The sequence below is a fragment of the Phoenix dactylifera genome, chromosome 4 (assembly GCF_009389715.1).
Source record: "Phoenix dactylifera cultivar Barhee BC4 chromosome 4, palm_55x_up_171113_PBpolish2nd_filt_p, whole genome shotgun sequence".
Taxonomy (NCBI): domain Eukaryota; kingdom Viridiplantae; phylum Streptophyta; class Magnoliopsida; order Arecales; family Arecaceae; genus Phoenix; species Phoenix dactylifera.
The window spans coordinates 12,605,514-12,622,816 of NC_052395.1; the positions used below are offsets into that span (position 1 = coordinate 12,605,514).

The window sequence follows — 17,303 nt, forward strand, 5'->3', positions numbered from 1 at the left end:
TGACACACCCTAAATCCTATCCATATCTAGATTATATACTGAAAAAGAAAATCTTTAAAAAAAATATCACCGCAGCTCAACCTCCAACCAAAATACCAAATGCATAAAAATTTCTCTCAAATGATAAAATTCTGTCCCCCGAATAGTATCATGATAAGTTCCATTCATTCATTCCAACAAGTTTATTCCACAAATAAACACAATCTTAATGCTTCCAATCTAATTAATATTTAAAACAAGCCATATTTTTCAATCAAGCATGACCCAAATAAGTTCATGCAATTTATGAGCCGACCCCAACTTCAAAAATCAGGAAATTCTGGAATTCACCGAGAGGGCCGACCCCAAGAAAGTTGGAACCGATCCCAGATTGAGCCGACCCCAAGTTGAGCTGACCCCAGAAAAGGTTGAGTCGACCCCAGCTTGAAGCGTCAAAAAAACAAGTCTCTGAATTTTCTGAGAGGGCCGACCCCTCTATAGCTCGAGCCGACCCTAAGAAAAGTTGAGTTGACCCCAGCTTGAAACATCGAGAAAACAAATCTCTGAATTTTCTAAGAGGGTCGACCCCACTGTAACTTGAGTCAATCCCACTGTAGCTGGAGCCGACCCCAGCTTGTGGAACAGTAACTTGGGTCGACCCCAACTTTGCTTGAGTCAACCCCAGCACGACTGACAGCATAATGACTAGTCCTGCAAAAGTAATTTTTGAAGCTCTAACGGCTAGAAACGGCTACTTTCTCCATTCCAACGGCTAGAAAGTGATCTTTGAAGATTGGAGAGGTATTTTTAAGAGCCACTATTCATCAAGGAAACACATCTTGGTAGAAATTAAAGTGTGCATTCAAGAGAAAAGAAAATCCAAGAAAGCTTCATTCATTGCTTCATCCTAAAATCTGAAAGAAGATGGTTGAGCAGAATTCAAGAGATTTCAAGAGCTCTACCAATCCTTGAGGAGTGAAGCAATCTCAGCAAAGAAGAGAAGAGGATCTTCAAAGCGATAATTATTTTCTTATTTCTTCTTTTATTGCATAATTGTTATATTTGCTCGTTTAGGAGCTTCACATCTCATTCTCCTACTTTTTTGTAAGGTTGTTGGTGAGCTTGTAAAACCAACGTTATAGGTTTGTTGGTGAACCCGTAAAACCAATGTTTAGGTTTGTTGGTGAACCCATAAAACCAACAGTGTAGGTTTGTTGGTGAGCCCGTAAAACCAACATTTAGGTTTAATTGGTGATCCCGTAAAACCAATTATAAGGTTTTTGGATCGTGAGCCCGGTTAAACAATCCAACTATAATCCGAGGGGTTATAGTGAATTCCCAAAAGGACGCTTGGGGAGTGGACGTAGATGCCTTGGGGTGCACCGAACCACTATACATGCTTGTGTTTGTATTGTATTCATTTTGTGCCTCTTGCTTACTCTCTTCATTATATTGAGTAGTCGCTTTACCTCGAATTCTCAAAGTAACTTATTAATCATAGTTGCCTAGAGCTTAATCTCTCTTGCTTCTATCGCACCTATATAATTCACATAGGCCAAACTATATACTCACTTAAGAATTAATTTGAGGCCATAAAATTTAGAAAACCCAATTCACCCCCCCCTCCTCTTGGGTTGTCATCTTAGGCAACAAGTGATATCAGAGCAGGTGCTCTATAATTTCTTACCTTTTAATTTTGACCTAACCGTCAAAGAGCCAAAGATCATGACCACTCAAATAGATAGTTTTTTGGGAGAGGGACAATTAATTGATAGACCTCCGCTATTTAATGGCATAAACTACACATATTGGAAAGTACGCATGCACATTTTATTCAAGCACATAACTACGATTTATGGAGTATCATAGTCAATGGACCACACACAAGCACTAATCATGATAAGAAAATGGATCAGCAAAATGCAAAAGCCATGAATGTACTATTTTGTGCATTAGATGATAGTGAACTTAATTGCATATCTTTTTGCACAACTGCTAAAGAAATATGGAATATGCTTGAAGTTAAATAAGAATGCACTAACAAATCTGAAACATCATGTGTAGAAGAAGAGCAGCATCATATTGCAAATTCATGCTTAATGGCACATGAAGATGAGATATATGTAATAACCCCAAAATTTTTTTTTTTATATAAAAAGGGATAGAATAGTCCTTTAAAATTGATATAAGGGGTAAAATTGGAAGGAATCAAAAGATAATGGCATAGTTGTAGATATGTTGAAGTGTTAGGGGCAAAATGGGAATTTAATAATATTAAACAAAGGTGAATAGTGCTTTGATGTGATTTAAATGGGGTGGTTGGTGGCTCACGGGAATGAAACCGAGAGAGAGTCACAGAGAGGGGGTTCTCAGGCGTGGAGGAAAAGAAGGAAAGAAAAGGAGAAGAAGAAGAAGAAGAAAGAAGAAGAGGAAGGGGATTCGAGGAGGAGGGGGATCCCGGTTGCACTTCCAGCTGAAGGAAAAAACGTAGATCTCCTTCCCCTCTACGCAAGGACCTCGATTTCCAAAAAGAAAAAGGTAAATATCCGTCCCTATCTAGTCTTTTGATGACATTAGGCTATACAAAGGGTGGATATAGTCTAGAGGGGTCGGATAAGGGTTGTAGAGGCGGTTAAAAGAGAAAGAATCGGATTTCGACAAATTTTTCCGGCACTACGGAAAAACTGTGTCGAAGTCCTAACTTCGGCGAATTATTTAGGGGGTCAAACGGCCTCCGATGATGATGCATGTTATCTCTTTGGAATCCTCTGTGAGTGTAGAATGTTAGGTAAAAATTTCATCAAATTTGGAGTCCTGAAAGTGGATCAAAACCGGGATGAAGTAACCCACTGTCAGTTCGGGTTACTGTTTATCCGGGTGGAAAATAGGGGATTTCATGCTATAATAGAGTATTATGCCTAGATCAAGCTAAAAGGGACCTTGTACTCATGCAAAGGAGTCCCTAATACACATAAATGGTGAGTTAATTAATTAAAAAGGAAAAGAAGAAAGAAAAGAAAAGATTTAGGGAACAGGGGAGTTGAATCAATTAAAGTTTCCTATGTTATAATTGGCACGTAGATTATAGCCCTTGATACAAGACTAAATGTATTGTAAATGCATGTCACAGTTGGGCAAGAAGCTAGGGAACAAGAGGAAGAAGTTCCCCACTGCCTGCTGTAGATTTTTGGAGGCGTATCAGGGCTGTGCCAGATTGACAGGTGAGTGGGAGTCATGTACTTTGCACTATGAGCATCCTTAATTCATTTTTATGAATACCGCCAAGTGTGAATTGATTCCACTTGTGCATATTGATTGATATTGTAGTAGATTCCTCTATAATTTTGTTTCTCCATACTTGATTATCTTGTGCACGCATTTGAGGGAACATTGAGAGGAATTACGAGGGGTTGATGAGTAACCAAATTGATTCCGAATTATGAAATAACTTCTTTTGTAAATTGATTTCATTTCCTCTATTTCAAAGACTTGTGAGTGGTAGCTTTGATTATACTCCTTTATGAGTAATTAAATTGGATCTGAATTGTGAAATGACTTCTTTTGTAAATTGATTTTATTTTCTCTATTTCAAAGACTTGTAGAGCCCTTCTCATGGTATATTGAGTTGCATTGTACTTCTGTGATTCCTCACTCCCAACCCTGATGTTAGTTATAATTGGGTCGTGGCCGAGTGAGTGGTAGTCTTGATTATGCTCCTTTTTAGTAGAGTATTGGGAGGGTGCATTATGGCATTTATGCATGGCTTGGCAGTATCTGCAGGACACCTATAGTCGATGGGGTTGAACATCGGCCTTTGTGCACATAGTAGCCTTCTGGGTGGGCGGAGCCCAGTCCCTTCCTAGGGGGGGACACGGCCCTAGGCGTAGGATCGGCCGGTCCTACGACTTATATTCTGCTTGCCGCCGGGCATAGTAAGACCCCGCGAGGTGCAGTATGGCTTTCCGCGGATGTAGAATTCCCGCGAGGTGCCGTTTAGTATGTAGATGTGAGATGGATTTCTGTTCTGGATACTGGCCAGCATTTACATTATCGGTATGGTGTCTTATTCTGCATATGCATGTGACAGTGGGGAGTTGTTGCTGGTTCGCCTGGGGCGTAAAACCCACCTCCCGATAGCTGTCTAGCATTTACATTATCGATATGGTGTCTTATCCTGCATATGCATGTGACAGTAGGGAGTTGTTGCTGGTTCGCCTGGGGCGTAAAATCCACCTCCCAACAGCTGTCTAGTGATGATTTACATATTGGTGTGGTGTCATATTCGATGTATTTATATGGCAGTAGGGAGTTGTTGCTGGTTCGCCTGGGGCGTAAAACCCACCTCCCGATAGCTGTCTTGTTGATGATTCAGCCTATTGACACCTGATTTATATGATTCAGTACTATGACCTATTGAGCATATTCATGGGTAGCATATATGATTACTTGATTATTCCATATGTGCCCCAGATGTGTTGATTGGGATTGTGATGATTCACTCCATATTCATGTTCATCTTGTTATTGATCTTGAGATTTCATCTCGAGCCATGATTATATTCTGTCTCATGTGCATAGTACTCTCTACTCCACTCACTGAGTATTTATATACTCACTCCCCAGTTTGGTGTTTTTGATTGCAGGGCAGGTATTGTATAGAGAGGAGCAGGATTAGTGGTTGCCTGCTAGCTGTGCCGCTCCATAGTATAGTATAATGTAGATAGAGGTTTATACCTTTTGGTGTATTATAAACCTTCTATTGTATATAGTGCATAATTACAGTCATAGATCCTGTTGTGGATATGGGTTTGACCATGGATGGATTAGGAAGCAGGTATATATATATGTGTGCAGATGAGTTATATGCCTGAGATGATGTATTGCTATATATTGTCCAGGTTTATTATGTGACAGATTATATGATTGCTGCTCTGACAGGTAGTGTGTTTTATGTATTGAGATAATCCTGACAGGTCACTATAGGAAAAGTGATCATTTTGTGCATGCATCATGCCAAATTTTTTCAAGATTTATTGATGATTGATAGGTAGTAGGGTTCTACGCGGTGGCTGGTGGCCTTATGCCTACCCGCACCCTAGGACCGTCATGGCGGCCCGCCGGGAATGGGGCGGGGGTCGTGACAATATATGAGGTACATGCTAAAACTAAAGATGATTTTATATTTGATGAACTTCATGATGTCTTTTCTGATTTGTATTTAGAACTGAGAAACTTATTTGTAGGAACAAGAACTTGAAGAATGAAAATCAAATCCTAATAGATGAAAAATAGAAACTAACTAATAAAACTGAGTTCTTAATTAAATAAAATAAAGAACTAAATCAAAAAAATCAACTTCTCACTTAAGGCCATAATAAACTTAAGAAGAACAATGAACTTCTTTCAGAAGATAATGAAAAATTAACTAAACAAGTTGATAATTTAAAACCTATTATTGAAAAATTCATTCATAGCTCTGAAAAATTGAATTTAATGATAGAAAATTCAAGAGCTATATATGACGAAGCTGGATTAGGATATCAACCTTGGTGCACCCAAAAATTTTTCAAGAATATGTTTGTTAAATTCTCCACTACTCATTCTAAAACAGATTCTTATAAATCTGATAAACAGAAACAAAAATCAATTAAAATCTCTTTTGTTCATCCTAAAATAGTTTTTCATAAATTTGGTAAAACTAATAAACAGAAATAGAAAACTGAAAATTCACTATCTGTTTATGTTAAATCTATGTTGTTTAAATTTAACAAGAGTATGCAGAAGTATATTACTTGTAATCCTAAAACCTGCAAACTAATAGATAAAATGACAATTAAGAAAATATGGGTTCCAAAAGGAACAATTATTGCCAACCTGCAAGGACCTAAAAAAGCTTGGGTACCTAAAATGAAAAACTAAAATTATCTTATAGATGTGTCAAAACAGCCCTTGAAACTCATGTAAAACTCTTAATTGGGTAACATGACACGTGACTTACAAATAAATTTTATTTCATTATTTATGAATGTAATTTAAATTATCTTGATATGCTTAATGTTGTAAATTTAATTATGCTATTGAATATTTACTAAATGCCTTATTTACCTATCCTTTAGTTCAAATAATTCTCCCGCACATCTTTTGTTGTAATTGTCACGCCCCGAGCCCGAACCCGAAGCGCGGCAGACGCCGCACGCCCGCACAGCGGACCGTACAAGCATGCAAGGCAGCTGATCATATCAATGCTATTACAAGTGCTTAAACATTTATATATTCAAAACAATCTTACAAAGTTTCCAAAATAGCATATATCAACATAATTCAAATGTTTTAGTTAGTCTAACCAAAATCATATAAAAATGCTGCCATTCATCCATACTTTATAAATTTTGCTCTCAGACAGACTTGCTGCTATGGTCACTATAATTCCGTGACACGGCTCGTATTCGTAGTCGACGAATTTTATAACTCATTCATATTCGTTACCAACTTTAACCTGTTGGGCAAAGGGGCCATATTCGTTGGATGCTAGCTCTAGGGGGGTCGAATAACTTCTATTTCTAGAGGTGGGCATAGCTATCTAAGAGTTCATAAATCGTTATTCTTTTTCATAAATTATACTTTCATACATAGGTTGGAAAATGACAAATGGCATCGTAACGTATAAAATTCATGATCATGCCACAAATCTCATTTTCATGCAATATATCATAATCATAATTCATCGTATTGTATAAAATTCATGATCATGCCATAAATCTCATTTTTATGCAATTTATCATAACCATAATTTATCGTAATGTATAAAATTCATGATCATGCGACAAATCTCATTTTCATACAATTTATCGTAACCATAATTTATACTCAAATATTCATGAAGGATGCAATTTAATCAAACTCATGAATCACATGCAATCATATGCTTGATCCTACTTTTAAGAAAAATACGTCATAACAAATATATTTTTTAATTATTTTATACTTACTATTAAACAGTGATTTTTAAATTAATAAGATTAGTGCTAGGGTTACATACCTCAATTCGCCCACACAACCCTAATCTCGTCCGTCAAATTCTCTGTACCTATCAAATAGTTCCAGATGTATAATTAAATTAAAACTCTAGCATAGATATGAATAAATCTCAAGTTTCAATCGAATAATTTGGACTAAAATCCTACATATTTACTATTTATTTACATATTTTCTTTTATTTTTTTCTTTTCTTTTTTTCTTTTCCTTCTCTCCTTCCTTTTTCTTTTCTTCTCTTCTTTTTCCTTCCCGAAACTTCTCCTTTCTCTTTCTTTTTCTTCTCCTCCTCTTCTCTTCTCCCGACTTCGGCCCTGTTTGGGGGAGCTTTTGGAGGGCCAGAAAGCACTTTCTGGCCCTCCAAAAGTACTTTTAGATGAAAAACTGTGTTTGGTAAATTTTTCAAAAAGCTGTTTCAGCTTTTGCGGGAAGCTGAAAACAGCTTTTAGAAGGAAGCTCCAATTTGGAGCTTTTGGGAGGAAGCTGTTTCAGCTTTTTCGGAAAGCTGTATTTTTGATAAAAATGCCCATATTAAAATAACATAATTACATAGTTTGTCCCTTTATAAACCTAAAAATCTGTTTGAGCCAAGAACCCTAGCCGTCAGACTCCCTTCCATAAGAAAAGGTATTTTTCTTTTCAATTTTTGTATGTATCTCTTGAACCACATTTTAGAAGAAAAAATTTTTAATCCTTTTCCATACCTTCCAAAATCAATCTATTGTTTTTTTTTATCATCAACCTCGCGGCCCACGCTAAGGTCCTCCTCGAGCATGGACCACGAAGAAGAGCCCCTGGACCGCGGAAAATTATTTTATGAAAAATTATGGAAAATTATTTTATACTAATAATTATAATATTTTATACCTTTATTTTTGTGTTATACTATAAATATAATATCATATTATATTATATCATAATATATTAATATGTTATGTTAAATAATTTAATATTATGTTATATTATGGAAAATTATTTTATACTAATAATTATAATATTTTATATCTTTATTTTTGTGTTATACTATAAATATAATATCATATTATATTATATCATAATATATTAATATGTTATGTTAAATAATTTAATATTATGTTATATTATGGAAAATTAATTTATACTAATAATTATAATATTTTATACCTTTATTTTTGTATTATACTATAAATATAATATCATATTATATTATATCATAATACATTAATATGTTATGTTAAATAATTTAATATTATGTTATATTATGGAAAATTAATTTATACTAATAATTATAATATTTTATAACTTTATTATTGTATTATACTATAAATATTATATTATATTACATTACATTATAATACATTAATATGTTATTTTAAATAATTTAATATTATGCTATATTATGAAAAATTAATTTATAATAATAATTATAATATTTTATATCTTTATTATTGTATTATACTATAAATATTGTAATATATTACATTACATTATAATACATTAATATGTTATTTTAAATAATTTAATATTATGTTATATTATGAGAAATTAATTTATACTAATAATTATAATATTTTATATTTTTATTATTGTATTATACTATAAATATAATATATATTACATTATATCATAATATATTAATATGTTATGTTAAATAATTTAATATTATGTTATATTACCAAATATTAATTTACTCTAATAATTATATTACTATTATGCTATATCAACATAATATTATTTTATATTACAATAATATTATACTATATCGTATATTTATGTATTAATTTATGTTATGTTTTATTATGTTCAGTTGTATAATACTATACAATGTCCTTTATGGTAATTTTATCATACAAAAGTATTTTCTCAGTTTGTTTACCAAATACAAAACAAAGTATCACAGCACTTTATGAATGTAGTTACCAAACAGCAAACAGTTTTTTATAACAGCTCTACTTCAGACAGCTCTACTTCCAACAGCTCTACTGTCAACAGCTCCCCCAAACAGGGCCTTCTTCTCCCCACCCCAACCCCCCCCCCCATTCTTCTTCTTTTTCTCGCGTCAAGGGAGGAGGGCGAGCTCGTCGGAATGCTCGGGAGGAACGAGCAGCGGCCGGCGACGCCCCCGGCGGGCCAACGGCACCCGCAGTGCCTGCGGCTGGGCCTGCGGCGCCCGCGGCCGCAGCCTCTCCTGGGGCCGCGCTCGCGGCCCATGGCCGTGGCATGCGGCCAGCGGCGGGCGCCCCGCACGGCCCCGCCTGCGGCCTGCAGCCGGCGCCTGCAGCCGCACGACCCCGCCTGCGGCTGGCGCCCACGGTGAGTCCCCCCCTTCCCTTTCTTCTTCTTTCTTTCTTCTTCTATTTGATCTATTCTCCCGAGTGGATCGGGAGGAGGAAAGGGAGTAAAGAAAAGGAGGAATTTTTTTTCAGATGGATCTTACCTCACTAATGATAGCAGGGGCGCGGGTGGTGAAGTCCGGCGAGGAGAGGCGCTGGTGGAGGATACCGGAGGTAGAACCCAGCATGAGCGAGGACGGTGGCGAACATCAGGCCGCCGGAGTGCCCAGATCTGGCAACATCCTGGTCCGAGGGCAAGGAGAAAATAGGGAGGAGGGGCTTCTCGGATCAGGTGAGCTATCGGGGGCTTTTATAGCCCTCCCCGGGGAAGGAAGAAAATGGCCGTGGCTCGTTCACCGCCGTGATGCTCGCGATGGTTGAGCGGGATCGGAGGCCATTCAAGAGTCCACGGCATTTCCGCTCCAGTCTCGCCTCCGTTACCCCGAGGAAGAAGACCAGAGGATCGCGTCGCGATCCCCTGTCTCAGTCTCTTCTTCAGCCATGGACTGAAACCGGTTGCGTCCGCCGGCTTCGGCCCGATTGGCCCATTTGGGCCAGTTATTTTTGTGGTAGCAAACCAAGATAGTCAAGATAAAAAGAATCTTCCACAAAAGACAGCTAGTCAAGATAAAGATGAAAGAGGAATCAGCCATAAAAGGCACCATACCAAGTCAAAGAGAGGAAAGAGGAAGAGATAGAGCAGGCAACCATGGGGTTTGGAGCAGTCGAGGCGCTGTGGAGAATAGGATGGGGAGCGGTTGGCGTGCTGTTACTGCTATGGGCTTGGAGAGGATTGGAGCGGCTTTGGTGGAGACCAAGGATGCTGGAAAGAGCGCTCCGGGCCCAAGGGCTGCGGGGCACCCGGTACCGCTTCCTCTGCGGGGACCTCAAGGAGAACGCCCGGCTCAGCAAGAAGGCCCGGGCCAAACTCATGCCTCTCTCTCACGACATCGTCCCTCGGGTCGCTCCCTTCCTTCATCGTGTCATGAAGGAAAATGGTAATAATTTTTGGAACTTGGATGCTTTGGATCCTCGAGTCCTAGGGTCGCTCCCTTCTTTCATCGTGACATGAAGGAAAATGATTTCCGCTTTTTCCCTTATTTTCATATTTTTATTTTACAATTAAAAATGAAAATCTTAATAGTATTGACGCAGGGCAGTATATACTTTATCTATTAATTTATTTACTTTTTAGATATATATATTAAATTATATGTAGCAGGTAATTGATGCTAGAAAAATTCATATGCAAGGAAAAAATATTATGATCTAAACACCTTATTTTAATATATAGAGAACCTACTGTCTTACGATGGATAAAGTTGAAACTTTTTTTTTTTTGAATAAACTTGATCTAAGCATTTGAACTAGATAGCTTTGAGGCCAACGCAAATGCAAAATTGCCACACTGAAGGATCCTTGCTACGGCTATGGTGATAGAGTGGATTCGAGGGCAGCATTCGGCACCCACTCCTTTTAGATGTTCGTAGACTCGCAGGAGAGTGTGACACTTTTCAGGCTTTCCATATCTATTGGTAGGCAAATAGTGCAGTAGACTTGGTCGCCTTTAATGTGGCACATCATGCGGGAGAGTTTATTCGGGTGGATCAGGACTCGGCTCGGTTCATAGTGTGAGCAACCACTGTAGCAAAAAAAAAAAATCTTGCTCAAAATACTAAGTAAAAAAATTACTCTCTTTTTTGTTTGGGCTCCATCTTATCTAAAAGTAGATCGCCAACGTGCCGTTTACACCTATTAAACGTTAAATAAGTATTTATTTTGATGGACACGACTTCCATTTGGCAATATTTTTTTTATAAAATAACTGTCACAAGCAACTGTTGCCAAAAAAAATTTAAAAAAAAAAAGTATCACAGGCAACAGTTGAACGGTTTCTTCCTTATTTACACGACCAGTTTGATGCAGGTAAAATGTCATTCACTTGGTTCGGGCATCATCTGAGAGTAGCCATTATGGATCCAGGACTGACAAGAGAAATTCTGTCCAACAAGTTTGGTCACTTTGAGAAGCCAAACTCACATCCTCTAGTTAAGTTATTGGTTGGAGGACTCGCAAGTTATGAAGGTGAGAAATGGGCCAAACATAGGAGGATCATCAATCCTGCTTTCCATCTAGAGAAATTAAAGGTATTTCAGTCATCCAGAATTCTATGAAGAAATTCCTAGTGAAATGCCATATTTTAGTTCCTTCTGAGAAATTAGACTCTGCCAGGCTACCAAACCAAGAGAACAAAAAACAACACTTGTTCATAGTAGATTGGTGATTGATGGCATTCTATGTTCTATGTCGATTTTGCAGTACATGCTGCCAGCCTTCTCTGCTTGCTGTGATGAGCTGATAGATAAATGGGACAGGCTTGTAGCTTCCAAAGGATCTTGCGAACTGGATGTATGGCCTGAATTCCAGAGTTTCACTGGAGATGTCATCTCCCGCACGGCATTTGGTAGCAACTTTAGAGAAGGCCAACGGATATTTCGCCTCCAAGAAGAGCAAGCTGAGCTTGTAATGCCAGCTATTCAAAATATATACATCCCTGGTTTCAGGTTTATTATTTCTCTTTTCCTATTAATTTTATTTCAGTTTTCAGTAACTTCAGAGGAACAATCTCCAATATGTAAGAAGAACAAAAAAAGGAAAAAACATATTAAAAGAACTTCATCCTATTTTATTTCTCAATTCTAATATTGTGTAATACCCATGAAAAAAAAAAGAAAAAAAAAAGAAAGAGAGACGGGCCGGCCCGAAAAGACCGGGCCCATCTCCCTTTTAAGATCGTGCCCTAGGCACGATCGTGGAAGAAGAGGGAGAGTGCGAAGGGGAGGCGGCGGCGGCGCTAGGTCGATCGCTGGAGGGAGCCGACTCGCCGGAGGAGTTGAGCGTCGGGAAGGCGGCAGATCTCGTGAGCCGGCCGGTCAAGAAGGAGGATCCCCATCAACGCACGAAGAGGCCTTGGATCTGTGGGTTTACTCACGGATTTCTCCACCAAACCCTCGCCGGAAGGGCCGCCGGAGCATCCCGCCGGACCGAGGTAAGCCTTGTGCTTCATTACTTTGTTTTTTTTGGGTGGTGTTGGTGAAGTTTTGGCCGGTGAAGCCGTCAGAGAGGGATCCGAAACAGGGTACCCCTGTTTCGGCCCCCTTCTTTCGGATCTCGCCGCCGGCGGCCGCCGGGAATGGCGGAGATCCATGGTATTGGGGGTCGGTCGGGTCTATGTGAGGGTCGGAGAGGGTTTTCTAGGCTATGTATGTGATGAGGGAGGGTGGATCCGAGGTCTTCTTCCTCGGGATCCCATCCTCTCCTCCTCTTCCCCTCGTCGGTTGGCCACCGGCGGCGGCGACGGCGGCTGGGTGTCGTCGGTTGGGGGCCGAGCCACCATCACGGTGGCCTTTCCGTGGAAGAAATGGAGGAAGGGGGAGGGGTCTGTGTCGGTTGGAAAGAAGAAGAAGGAGAAGAAGAAGAAGAAGAAAAAGGAAGGAAAATAATAATATAATAATAATAAGAGAAGAAGAAAAAGAAGAAGAGGAAGAGACTTCTTCCTCTCTCTTTCTCTTAGCCGGTTACCATCGCCGGCGACTGCAGCAGGGGCGGCCGGCGATGGTTCGGCCAATGGTGGCCGAGGGTGGGGAGGTGAGGGCGCAGCCACCCTGGCTGTTGCCCTTGGACCAAGGAGGTGGAGGAAGAACCCTTCTCTATCATCCACCCTTCTTTTGGTCTTTTCATCAGGACCGACCATCGTCGCCGGCTTGGCAGCGGCCACGGCTGGCGACGACATGGGCCGGTGGTACAAGGTGGGAGTCGGGCCACCCCGACTGCCCTAGATTTGGAGGGATTGAGATGTTTGGAGATCTGGTGATGGATCCCATAGTAGATGTGAATTATATTTTGGAATATTTAAATATTAAATAATTTAGTTGTGATTTATAATTGATGTTGTAGAGGAAGAGTCGGCGGTGCCAGGAGATTTTGATCAGGGAACTCAGCACCCCAGCTCGTAGTTGTGATCCGGATCTGTAATTGTGACAGTCTACAATCTCTGTAAGAATCCCTACATCTTAGCACTTCTATGCATATATTGATTTATCGTTGGATTTATTTACGGTTTTGATGTTATTGCTTGTGAGTTGATATGATACATATGAGACGAATTTTTATCAACATATTTTCATTATTATGTTGTTATTGTTTATGAGTTGATTCGGCACCTATGAGGCGTGCATATTGTTTATAATGAAAATATTGAGATAAATTCATTTGGGAAGAAATAACATATTTTTTTGAAAATTTATGAAAATATGTGATGTGATGGGAATGTGATTGAACATGTAAAACTAGACATGTAATATGGGTTGGACTAACCTTGTCATGAGATAGCCTCTACGAGCTTATGCGTAGGATAGCGGCCACGAGCTGATGCGTGGGATAGCCTCCACGGGCTTACGCGTGGGATAGCCTCTACGAGCTTATGCGTAGGATAGCCTCCACGGGCTTACGCGTGGGATAGCTGCCACGAGCTTATGCGTGGGATTTGTGCAGTCTTGGACTGGGACATGACCTTGGTTAGTCCAACGCCAGAAATGAAAAGTTTGAAAACTTTGGAATTTGAGTAATACGGGAATGGATCACATAATGTGAAAAAGGATTTGTGTATATATACTGATTACATATATTTGTTGTTTGTTGAGCTTTTGAAATGATGAAATGATATATATATTTTGATACTTGATTATTTTATGATTTTATTGTGTGTGGCTGTTGGGATTCTTACTGGGCTGGAAAAGCTCATACTACACTTCCATTTTTTTTTCAGAGGCACTGGATTCGTAGAATCTGTCGGATGGGACAAGAAGTGAGCTCGATCTGGAGTCAGACTGCTAGATAGTTAGAAGTCAATTTATCTTTTATTTATGGACATTTGAAATTGTGTAATCATTCAGTACATTGTAGCTGGATTTGATTGAATTACATCAATCTTTGATTTTGGCATTTATGAAATTATTGGAATTATTGGAATTGTTGTTTATCTTAGGCCTTGCATGATCTTTAGGGCATTGCTCTAGGGCTCATGCGGCCGGTCGCGTGCCGGACCCGGGAGTTGGGTTTGGGGGCGTGACAGAGTGGTATCAGAGCTTAAGGTTAAGGTATCCTAAGGTTTAAGTTCAGGTAAGTATCAGTGGAGAATTATGATAGAAAAACTATCAGAGATTTGGTTTATAATCACTTGAGATTGTAACAAGAATAATATTATGATCTAAGGTTTAACACCACTAGGGACTGTGGCCTTAGTGGCATTAAAGTTTGAGGTTTAAGATTATTGGAAAATGTGACCAGTTGGAATCTGAGCATATGTTTAAGATCACTAGGGATCGTGACAGAAATATATCATAGCTTAAGGTTATGATCACTTAGGACATGACAATTAAATTCAGTGCTTAAGCTGTAAGATCACTGGGCATTGTGATAAAATGTATGCATCGGTTTGGTCTTCGATGCATGCAGAAGGAAAGTATAAATTGTCTTTGATGATGATAAGAGAGGTTTGACCTAAGGTAAGTGTAGGTCAACAATGGCATATCGAGTATACCATGTTCAGATATTATTTAAATGATTTGAAAGTTCAAATTTGATGTGGGTTTTGATGTGATCATACTTTTGGTTTTGCTGCTAATTATTAGAGTGGGATTTGTACGTTGATTTAGTATTGGAGTAAGCTAAGGAGATTTCATAATATTGAAAGGAACGTTCTTCGAAGTTGAAAATGTATGTGGATTATATCTGGTGTTGGCATGTTGGATATTGCAAATAGGTCTATTTCCTATGAATGTATTTGATTATTTTGAGGCCATAGAGTATGCATATTGATGGGAGAATTCTAATTATTTGAATTCTCATATTTGGATTGGGCTACTGGATTTTACTTATAATTGTAGAAGACTATTTGATGTGTTAATTTAAAACTCAAGCTTAGGTTTAAAATTTGAGCAGGGATCTTTTGTCATTGTTGATGAAGCCACTAATAAATGTCATATTGAGTTGAGACTTCGGTTATGAGATGCTTACATGAATTATCATATATATAGCATCGTTGATGGATGTTAAGAATCTTGGTGAAGAAAGATCTGGAGATCGATCGAGTTAAATTCTAGTGTATTGGCTCAATGACTTCTAAACCATTGAATTTGAAGTAAATCTTTTGGAAAGAAGATCAACGTAGATTGTTTAATCGAATTGCTGAGGAAATCCACGGTTAACTTATTTTAAATTTGATGACCCAAAGATTGATTCATAGATTGATTTTGATGATCACAAAACCTTGAAGTATAGATACTAATGTTTATGTTGCAAGGAGAAAGATATTTATTTTGCAAGGAACATAGCAAGTTGGAAGAACACAAGAAGGCCTCCAAAGCTCTCAAGTTGGAAGAAAGCTACAATTTATTGGCCCAAAGTTTAAAGTTCAAAGGATTCAAATTGGAGGAGTAAAATCAAAAGAAAATTTCAAAAGAACAGTCTTCGAGTCGATTCCAGTGGAATTCGAGTCGACTCCGGAGAAGTATGAGTCGACTCCGGAGAAGTATGAGTCGACTCCTAGGAGTCACAGGCAGAAAAGTCAGAGAGCAGTTTTCGGGTCTGAGATTCGAGTCGACTCCAGTGGAACGCGAGTCGACTCCGATGGTTGGTAGGTCGACTCCAAAGAAAGCAAGAGTCGACTCTCAGCGGAACACAAAGAAAAAGTCAGAGAGCATTTTTGGGACTCTGAGATTCGAGTCGACTCCAGTGGAACGCGAGTCGACTCCGATGGTTGGTAGGTCGACTCCAAAGAAAGCAAGAGTCGACTCTCAGCGGAACACAAAGAAAAAGTCAGAGAGCATTTTTGGGACTCTGAGATTCGAGTCGACTCCCGCATTGCACGAGTCGACTCCGAGACTCCGCGACCATCAACAGACAGAAAACCAAGTTACTGCCTCTGAGATTCGAGTCGACTCCCAGACAGCTCGAGTCGACTCCAAGGCAGCGCTACACCAAGATGGCAGAAGGCTGTGTTTCGCAAACTGAGAGCCGAGTCGACTCCAAGGAAGTTCGAGTCGACTCCAAGACTGGACGAGCCAAAAGACAGAGGATCGGGAGTTCAGGCTCTGAGATTCGAGTCGACTCCCAGGACAGTCGAGTCGACTCGAGAGGACAAAATTCAAAATTGGATCCACGGACTTCAGTGGATGAGCCGACTCCGAAATTGCCAAGTCAAGCTCCAGAAGTTGGCGAGTCGACTCCAGGTTAAGACGAGTCGACTCCCAGTCGAGGCAAGCACATTAATTCAAATTTGGAACAGTGGCCGAGTCGTCTCCGGTAAAACATGAGCCGACTCCTGCAACAGGCGAGCCGACTCCTGATCGCGCGAGTCGACTCCGATCCCAACGGTAACATTGTCAGGAAATGCAGACTGTGTCCAACGGCTCTTTTTCTTGTCTCTAACGGCTATATTCTTGTTTCCACGCCATCTAAAGCTATAAAAACAAGAAGAGAGCTAGGGGAGAACTCATGGAAGTGGGAGAGATCATCTAGGAAAGAGATCTCAAAGAGATTACAAAGGAAATCTCCCATAAGCACAAAAGGGCCATCCAAAACGAAATAGAGAGAAGAAGAGCGTCCAAGTGAATCCGAAAGCTTCCTCTCCATCCGTGTGCTGCCTCGGGGATCCTCTACTTCATGCCAAATCAGAGGAGGATCAAGTAAAGAAGAAGCCGAGCTCCTCCATCTTCAAAACTCGTTTGAGGGCTTCTCTTTACTCTATTTGTTTATATTGTCATATTTGCTTGTTTAAGAAGCTTTGTTTTGTTTTATACTTTGGTTTAATATCTTGTAACTTGATTCAATCAAGGGATTGAATCAAGGGGTTAAGGTTTGTTGGTGAGCCAAAGAAAAACCAACGGTGTTAAGGTTTGTTGGTGAGCCAAAGGAAAAA

The 17,303-nt window shown here is 39.3% G+C and overlaps 1 protein-coding gene and 1 long non-coding RNA gene across 2 annotated transcripts; both read left to right on the forward strand.

Annotated features, from left to right (window-relative positions):
- Nucleotides 1–9,427: 9,427 nt before the first annotated feature.
- On the forward strand, nucleotides 9,428–12,063 carry LOC120110483 (cytochrome P450 72A15-like). Its single transcript, XM_039125574.1, has 3 exons — nucleotides 9,428–10,320; nucleotides 11,249–11,469; nucleotides 11,642–12,063. Exons 1-3 carry the CDS (start codon nucleotides 10,032–10,034, stop codon nucleotides 12,023–12,025), a joined length of 894 nt encoding a protein of 297 aa, XP_038981502.1. The 5' UTR covers nucleotides 9,428–10,031; the 3' UTR covers nucleotides 12,026–12,063.
- Nucleotides 12,064–12,117: 54 nt separating this feature from the next.
- LOC120110486 lies at nucleotides 12,118–14,182 on the forward strand. The gene is made up of 3 exons (XR_005511502.1): nucleotides 12,118–12,371; nucleotides 13,280–13,378; nucleotides 14,151–14,182. It is a non-coding gene; the product is annotated as an uncharacterized LOC120110486 (long non-coding RNA).
- The last annotated feature ends 3,121 nt before the right edge of the window (nucleotides 14,183–17,303 follow it).